The sequence below is a fragment of the Babylonia areolata genome, chromosome 4, assembly GCF_041734735.1.
Source record: "Babylonia areolata isolate BAREFJ2019XMU chromosome 4, ASM4173473v1, whole genome shotgun sequence".
In the NCBI taxonomy this organism is placed as follows: domain Eukaryota; kingdom Metazoa; phylum Mollusca; class Gastropoda; order Neogastropoda; family Buccinidae; genus Babylonia; species Babylonia areolata.
In genome coordinates, this window is record NC_134879.1 from 14,966,778 (window position 1) to 14,976,777 (window position 10,000).

General features: G+C 47.4%; 1 protein-coding gene across 1 annotated transcript in view; it reads right to left on the reverse strand.

Moving 5' to 3' along the window:
- The window catches only part of LOC143280888 (spectrin beta chain, non-erythrocytic 5-like), a 355,560-nt gene that overhangs the window by 284,145 nt on the left and 61,415 nt on the right, over positions 1–10,000 (reverse strand). Inside the window, exon 2 of the mRNA XM_076585640.1 lies at positions 9,615–9,988. Coding sequence (XP_076441755.1) covers positions 9,615–9,731 — 117 coding nt within the window. The 5' untranslated portion in view covers positions 9,732–9,988. The remainder of the gene's footprint in view (positions 1–9,614; positions 9,989–10,000) is intronic.

A 10,000-nucleotide genomic window follows, 5' to 3' on the forward strand; every position in this document is an offset into this window, starting at 1 on the left:
CTGAAATACAGACAACAGTGACACATTAACAGACGTGGACTGAAATACAGACACACAGTGACACACTGATAGACGTGGACTGAAATACAGACATCAGCGACACATTGACAGACGTGTACTGAAATACAGACAACAGTGACACATTAACAGACGTGGACTGAAATACAGACACACAGTGACACACTGATAGACGTGGACTGAAATACAGACACCAATGACACATTTGCAGACGTGAACTGAAATACAGACACACAGTGACACACTGACAGACGTGGACTGAAATACAGACACACAGTGACACATTGACAGACGTGGACTGAAATACAGACACACAGTGACAGCGACACATTGACAGACGTGGACTGAAATACAGACAACAGTGACACATTGAGAGACGTGGACTGAAATACAGACACACAGCGACACACTGACAGACGTGGACTGAAATACAGACAACAGTGACACATTGACAGACGTGGACTGAAATACAGACACACAGCGACACACTGACAGACGTGGACTGAAATACAGACAACAGTGACACATTGACAGACGTGGACTGAAATACAGACACACAGTGACACATTAACAGACGTGGACTGAAATACAGACACACAGTGACACACTGACAGACGTGAACTGAAATACAGACAACAGCGACACATTCACAGACGTGGACTGAAATACAGACAACAGCGACACACTGACAGACGTGGACTGAAATACAGACACACAGTGACACACTGACAGACGTGGACTGAAATACAGACAACAGTGACACATTGACAGACGTGGACTGAAATACAGACACACAGTGACACACTGACAGACGTGGACTGAAATACAGACACACAGTGACACACTGACAGACGTGGACTGAAATACAGACACACAGTGACACACTGACAGACGTGGACTGAAATACAGACAACAGCGACACATTGACAGACGTGGACTGAAATACAGACACACAGTGACACATTGACAGACGTGGACTGAAATACAGACAACAGTGACACACTGACAGACGTGGACTGAAATACAGACAACAGTGGCACACTGACAGACGTGGACTGAAATACAGACAACAGTGACACATCGACAGACGTGGACTGAAATACAGACAACAGTGACACATTCACAGACGTGGACTGAAATACAGACACACAGTGACACACTGACAAACGTGGACTGAAATACAGACACACAGTGACACACTGACAGACGTGGACTGAAATACAGACAACAGCGACACATTGACAGACGTGGACTGAAATACAGACACACAGTGACACATCGACAGACGTGGACTGAAATACAGACACACAGCGACACACTGACAGACGTGGACTGAAATACAGACACACAGTGACACACTGACAGACGTGAACTGAAATACAGACACACAGTGACACACTGACAGACGTGGACTGAAATACAGACACACAGTGACACACTGACAGACGTGGACTGAAATACAGACACACAGCGACACATTGACAGACGTGGACTGAAATACAGACAACAGCGACACATTGACAGACGTGGACTGAAATACAGACACACAGTGACACATCGACAGACGTGGACTGAAATACAGACACACAGCGACACACTGACAGACGTGGACTGAAATACAGACACACAGTGACACACTGACAGACGTGAACTGAAATACAGACACACAGCGACACATTGACAGACGTGGACTGAAATACAGACACACAGTGACACACTGACAGACGTGAACTGAAATACAGACACACAGCGACACATTGACAGACGTGGACTGAAATACAGACACACAGTGACACATTGACAGACGTGGACTGAAATACAGACAACAGTGACACACTGACAGACGTGGACTGAAATACAGACAACAGCAACACACTGACAGACGTGGACTGAAATACAGACAACAGTGACACACTGACAGACGTGGACTGAAATACAGACAACAGCAACACACTGACAGACGTGGACTGAAATACAGACACACAGTTTCACACATAACGTAACATAGAGCGAGAGGGAAGGAAAGGGCTCAGGGCAGCGACTTTTTTTCTTTTTTTTTCACCAACAGATTTCTCTGTGTGAAATTCGGGCTATACTCCCCAGAAAAAAAACGTCGCTACACTGAGAGCGCCACCCTTTTTTTCCCCTGCCTGCAGCTGTTTTTTTTTTTTTTTTTTTTTTTAAATGCTTTCCTATCGAAGTGGATTTTTCTATAGAATTTTTGCCAGGGACAACCCTTTTGTTGCCGTGGGTTGTTTTTTTTTTTACGCGCGCTAAGTGCATGGCTGCACACGAGACCTCGGTTTGTCGTCTCATCCGAATGACTAGCGTCCAGACCACCCACCATTCAAGGTCTAGTGGTGGTGGAGAAAATACTGGCGGCTGTGCCGGGATTCGAACCAGCGAGCGCGCTCAGATTCTCTCCGCGCTTCCAAGGCGGACACACGCGTTACCTCCAGGCCATCACTCCACAGTGTTAGACATGTGTTGGACTTTAAATACAAGACACACACACACACACACACACACACACACACACATCAACGTTTCATATAAAAAAAATCAAACAACAAACAAACAAAAGCAAACAAACAAAAAATCTTCCCCATCTACAATCGCCGACTCGATCAACTCATCCACCTAGTCAGCCATCATATGACTGACTGACACTTCAAGAACATTCCCTGCTCAAGGTTGTTTTTATAACTTCGCTCTTCCCAGTCTCCAAAAAAAAACGCCCACCCCTAACCCGCCTCTCTCTCTCTCCCTCTTCTCCCCCCCCCCCCCCACCCCACCACCTCTCCCCCTCCCCCCCCCCGTCACCCACCCACCCCCCGCCCCTCCCGCCTTCCTTCCACAACCCGTCACATTTCGTCCCAGGTCAGGGTGACCTTTCTTTTTGCGTCACCCGCCCGCGTAACTCAGTATCTATCTTGAACTTTTATTATTTCCAGCTGTCGGCGTTAGAATGTTGTAACACGCGGGTTATGTATTAAATAATTATTTGGTGTGTCCGCCAGTTTGAAGGTAAATTTCGTGTTACAACTGACAAGTAATACCAAGAATTGGAAAAAAAACAAAAACAGCAACAACAAAAACAATATATAAAAATAATAAGTTAAGCCATGTGACGTTCAATGCCGGTTATTTGTATTTGTATTTCTTTTTATCACAACAGATTTCTCTGTGTGAAATTCGGGCTGCTCTCCCCAGGGAGAGCGCGTCGTTACACTACAGCGCCACCCATTTTTTTATTTTTTTATTTTTTTTCTCCGTGCAGTTTTATTTGTTTTTCCTATCGAAGTGGATTTTTCTACAGAAGTTTGCCAGGAACAACCCTTTTGTTGACGTGGGTTCTTTTACGTGCGCTAAGTGCACGGGACCTCGGTTTATCGTCTCATCCGGTTACAGATGTGGCGATCCATTATCCACTCATGTAACACTAATTTAGTTATATTACTTTTTACGCATAGTCCTCCAAATTGTCTGGTTTGCTTGCTTCATCCATTCAGTCCCTTCAGCGCATACAAAATTCTGCTGCCCGACTCGTCCTCAGAAAGAAAAGATCTGAGCACATCACTCCTATTTTGCAACATCTCCATTGGCTCCCTGTCTCACACAGAACAAAAGTATAAGATCAGCACTCTACGTAAGAAAAGTATTCACAAATCTGCCCCTTCCGATCTTTGTGGCTGCCTTCTCTACGATCGGCTTCGGATCCACTCTGTTTACGCATACCCAGATTCAAACACTCCCCTGTTGGACGCTGTTCTTTCTCTGTCTCTGGACCTTGCATTTGGAATGAACTTCCTCTTTCGCTTCGTCAGGTCTCCGCACTCACCTCTTTCAACGGTCTGGCCTTAAAGCCCACCTCTTCACAAGACAGCCTCCCTTCCCTGCCTCTTCCTTGTCTTCAGTTTCTCCAGTTTTAGAGTTATGCGTGCGTGAGAATGACTGGTGTGAAAGCGCTTAGATTTATTTGTCTCTGCACAAGATTCAGCTCTATATAAATACTATCATTATCATTATTATTAGTAGTATTAAATCACTGGCATTTGTGGTATATACCTACCAAGTTAAGTTACCTGGCAAATCCACTCACAATATGCATGTGTAAATCTGAGTTGTCGGCCCGTATCTACGTACTAGGGTTACACATATCATCATTCCAAATCTCGTGTGAGGAAATTAGGTAGAATGCCACAACCATGTAGCATATTCATGTAAATTTTTTATATATAAATTTTTATTATATTTACTTGTTTTAAATTCAAATTATCGCATCCAGCATATCACACCACTTAACAAACACCTTTACAATTCATATCCATTCCTGTAAAAAGGCAGGAGAGAGAGAGAGAGAGAGAGAGAGAGAGACATGAAGGCGCACACACACACACACACACACACACAGCGAGAGAGACAGACAGACAGACATATATGTATACAGACACCAAGACAATAAAGAGAAATAAAGAAACAGACAACAGAGACAGAAACGACAGACCGACCGACAGATCGACGGACAGACAGACAGACAGACAGACGTCAGCCAAACAAATCAATGGAATGGGACCAGGAAGGAGGTGGGGGTGGCCGGTGGACGGGGGGGGTTGGGGTTGGGGTTGGGGGGGGGGGGGAAGAAAGAAAAACGAAGGAAAACCCCCACAGCACAGCTAACAGTCAATACACACACACACACACACACACACACACACACACACAGAGTGTGTGTGTCACAGCTGGCCTCGAACCCCCGAACTCCCACTTACCCTCTCCCTCCCCACCTTCTCCCCCCCCTCCCCCCACCCACCACCCCACCGTACCTCCCCCCCTCGTCAACCACACACCTCTCTCTTCTTCCTCCTCCTCCTCCTCCTCCTCCCCACCCTTACCCTTTCAATCAAACACTGCAAGCTACACATGCTTCACCTTCACACGAATCCGAAACATAACCTGTTTTTGCCGTCAATGAGTAATGCAGCTCAAATCTTCAACTAAAAAAAAAACAAACAAAAAACAAAAAAACAACCCAATATGCACTAATTTCACTTCCCAGCTCCCAATAGACACCAAGAGCTTTTCAAATAATTTACGTTCGTACGTACGTACGTACATGAGTGAGCATGCGTGAACATTGCACGAGCTCGCAAACGCGCGCAAAAACGATGCGCACACACTCACACGCAAGGTCATACTCACACACACACACACACACACACACACACACACATACACACACGGGCACGTGGCCGGGCTGCGCGCGTGCTCTCTCTCTCTCTCTCTCTCTCTCACACACACACACACACACACACACACACACACACAACACACACACCGAGACAGACAGACAGACATAGTTTTCCCTGAGTGTACTGCAGACCCGTGCAATCGATTCAAAGTCTGAAAAGAGATCAAATCAGGAAGGAAAACAACCAACATTCACCTAACTCCTCTCCTCCCCTCACCTCCCAACCCCCCCCCCTCTCTCTCTCTCTCTCTCTCTCTCTCTCTTTCTCTCCCCAGTTGTTACCGCCCTGCGAACAACTACTGAGGCAACTCACTCAAAAAGAAACCGACAAAAATCGAACAGTAGTGTTGTTGGAATAACGATGCAGATGAAAGCAACAGCTGAACAGTCAAATATAAGGCACCCCTCACCCACCCACCCCCCCCAACCCCCCGCCCCACATACACGCATCCCTCTCCTTCCCACTGTATAGGTCTGCACCACTTTCCCTGTCTTGTCTGTCTGCACCCCACCCACCCCCACCCCACCCCCCCATCTCTGTCTGCCTCCATCTCCGTCTCTGTTTCTCTGTCTCTGTCTCTCTCTCTCTCTCTCTCTCTTTCTCCCTGGAGGAGAAGAAGAAGAAGAAGAAGAAGGAGGAGGAGGAGGAGAAGAAGAAGAAGAACAAGAACAAGAACAAGAAGGAGGAGAAGAAGAAGAAGAAGAAGAAGGAGGAGGAGGAGAAGAAGAAGAAGAAGAAGAAGGAGGAGGAGGAGGAGGAGAAGGAGGAGGAGGAGAAGAAGAAGAAGAACAAGAAGGAGGAGGAGGGAGAAGAAGAAGAACAAGGAGGAGGAGGAGGAGAAGAAGAACAAGAAGAAGGAGGAGGAGGAGGAGAAGAAGAAGAAGAACAAGAAGGAGGAGGAGGAGGAGAAGAAGAAGAAGAAGAACAAGAAGGAGGAGGAGGAGGAGAAGAAGAAGAAGAAGAACAAGAAGGAGGAGGAGAAGAAGAAGAAGAACAAGAAGGAGGAGGAGGAGGAGAAGAAGAAGAACAAGGAGGAGGAGGAGGAGAAGAGAACAAGAAGAAGGAGGAGGAGGAGGAGAAGAAGAAGAAGAACAAGAAGGAGGAGGAGAAGAAGAAGAAGAAGAACAACAAGAAGGAGGAGGAGGAGGAGAAGAAGAAGAAGAAGAAGAACAAGAACAAGAAGGAGGAGGAGGAGAAGAAGAAGAAGGAGGAGGAGGAGGCGAAGAAGAAGAAGAAGAAGAAGAAGGAGGAGGAGGAGAAGAACAAGAACAAGAAGGAGGAGGAGGAGAAGAAGAAGAAGAACAAGAAGGAGGAGGAGGAGGAGAAGAAGAAGAAGAAGAAGAAGGAGGAGGAGGAGGAAAAGAAGAAGGAGGAGGAGGAGGAGGAGCAAAAGAAGAAGAAGAAGAAGTATCTATCTGTTTCGTGTATCTTAGTCGACTGACCTGCTGTAGAGTACGCACAGATCTTATCGTTATCATCATCATACAGGTGACTGGTCGCCAGTTCACGTCACCATATCTATCAGTTTCAGTTTCAGTTTCAGTAGCTCAAGGAGGCGTCACTGCGTTCGGACAAATCCATATACACTACGCCACATCTGCCGCCGAGCAGATGCCTGACCAGCAGCGTAACCCAGCGCGCTTAGTCAGGCCTTGAAAAAAAAAAGTAGTAGTAGTAGTAATAATAATAATTATTTAAGTAAATAAAAAAGACAACATTTATGATAAATAAGCAAATAAATGTAAAACATGGACACACACATTCACACAAACACCCACATATGCATAACAGATATGCACCAAACATGCAGTTTCACAGATACGAAAGCACAGTCAAATACACATAAACGTACATGAGCCCCAACACACACACACACACACACACACACATTACTCTGCACCTCCTCTACCCCCCTCCTCCACACACTCATTTCTAGGCTACGTATCGCAGCTTCCATGCCACACACACACACACACACACACACACATACAGATGAACCCTTACTTGTACAAGCACACACATATACGCCCATATCCACCACCCCCAACCCCACACACATATATACAAAGACATATATATGCACACCTGCACGTTCCAATATTCCGTTGCTCCCACAGTGTAGGCATGCATATACACACACACATACCTCATCATCTACCCCCCCCCCCTCTCCACCCCCTCCCCCCCCCCCCCCCCCCCCCCCCCCCCACACACACACATACACATGTGCACAGAACTCTCCTGACACTTGTGTACACTTACACCCTCGCGCATGAACAAACGCACTCAAACACACACATACACACAAACATACACACACACACACACACAGAGGCTGCCACTGATTGGCCGCAAGAGGGAGGGGAAAAGATCTCTGATGTCAAGAAAGTGGCGTCTGGTGTGTTGCTCAGTCTAGTGTGAGAAACTAATCGGTATGTATATAATGTCATCGACAGCACACAGGAACAGCAGGCTGACCTGTGCATATGTGTGTGTGTGTGTGTGTGTGTGTGTGTGTGTGTGTGTTTTAATGCACTCTCCTGTGTTGCACACCTGTGTTATACATGTATACATATACCAAAGTATTCTAAAGTCTCCATGCAGGTGGGGGATGGCTCCACCCCTTACCCCCCCACTCCCCCTGCCCTACCCCCCACCCCCGGTTCCAGAAAAAGCACAGCGGCGGGTTGTACGGTTACATCAATGTGTTTTGTTTTAACTCTTTTTTTTATGATTATTATTTTTTTCTTCTTTTTTAGCTTTCACTTTCTCTGGGACGAGCCACGGAAGTACTGCGAACGCGCGCTCCCGCGCAAGCGCAAGCGCATACGCATGCACGCACGTACACACACACACACACACACACACACACACACACACACACACACACACACATTGCACCAGGTAAAGAATAGATTAAAGGGGGGAAAATGAAGAAGAAGAAGAAGAAGATAAACCGATAGAAATGTTTAAAGAGGATAGAGGGATGTGGGAAGGGAGATAAAGAAAGAAAGAATGAGGGAGGGAGGAAGGGGAGAAGAAAAAAAACCCCATACATACAGGCAAACAGAAAGAAAGAAAGACAAGACAAGACAACAACAACAAAACCAGCAAACAAACAAACAAAAAGAAAACAAGGATGAAACAAAAAGACACCACCCAACAAACAGTAACAACACCCACCAGCAAACTAAACCACCTACCTTCCACCAACACCCCACCCTACTTCCCAACAAGACCCTCGGCCCCTAAACCCACCCACCCACCCCTTCTTCCCACCAATAACCCTCACCACAGTCCACCCCCCCCCCGCCCCCTTACCCGTACCTGGTCTCCTCCTTTCCCAACACCATCACCACGACACCACTACCACCTTCCACCATCATCCCTTCCCACCATCACCATCCTCATCCGAAAAGACGCTCCCCCCACCAAATCCACCCACCCCCCTTCCCAACACTACACCCACGACAGTCCAAACCACCACCACCCTCCCCACTCCCTGACCTCCCTTTCTCTCTCTCTCTCTCTCTCCCAACACCATCACCATCACCACAACACCACTGCCCACCTTCCACCATCATCACCACCACCACCACCACCACCATAAACACCACCCTCAAACACCATCACCACCACCACCTCAATCACTACCACAATACCACTACCACCATCATGACCTCTCACCATCACCACAACCTCCTACCACCACCACCACCACCACCACCACCCTGACCCACCATTACTCCTACCACCACCTCAATCACCATAACTCCTACCACCACCACCATTAACCGCTTACAACCACTACCACCACATCCTTCTATGGATGTAGTGATGGCCTAGAGGTAACGCGTCCGCCTAGGAAGCGAGAGAATCCGAGCCCGCTGGTTCGAATCACGGCTCAGCCGCCGATATTTTCTCCCCCTCCATTAGACCTTGAGTGGTGGTCTGGATGCTAGTCATTCGGATGAGACGATAAACCGAGGTCCCATGTGCAGCATGCACTTAGCGCACGTAAAAGAACCCACGGCAACAAAAGGGTTGTTCCTGGCAAAATTCTGTAGAAAAATCCACTTCGATAGGAAAAACAAATAAAACTGCACGCAGGAAAAATACCAAAAAAAAAAAAAATAAAAAAAATGGGTGGCGCTGTAGTGTAGCGACGCGCTCTCCCTGGGGAGAGCAGCCCGAATTTCACACAGAGAAATCTGTTGTGATAAAAAGAAATACAAATACAAATACAAATACCACCACCTCAATCACCCATCCACCCACCCACCCACGAACACCACCAACACCAACAACCACAACCACAACCCAACAACAAACCCAAACCCTCACCTTTTCCAGGAAGGCGTTGGCCCACTTGGTGAAGGTCTTCTTCTGGATGTACACCCGCTCATCCTGAAGGGCCTTGATGCGGCCCTTCTCGAAGTTCTGCGTCTCCTTGATGGACATGGTGATGGCTGCTTGCCCGCTCCCCCCGTTCACCACCACCACCACCACCACCACCTCCTCCTCCTCCTCGACCTCCTCCTCCTCCTCCTCGACCTCCTCCTCTCCTCTAGGGAAGGCTGAGGGGATGTCCGGTCACCTCACCAGCACCACTTCCTTGCAACTTGACCTCCTCTTTCTTCCTCTTATTCTTTTTACCACTTCGTCATTGGAAGGTGAGGAAGAAGGTGGACACGGACACACACAGAGAGAGAACGAAACTGCAACAGAAA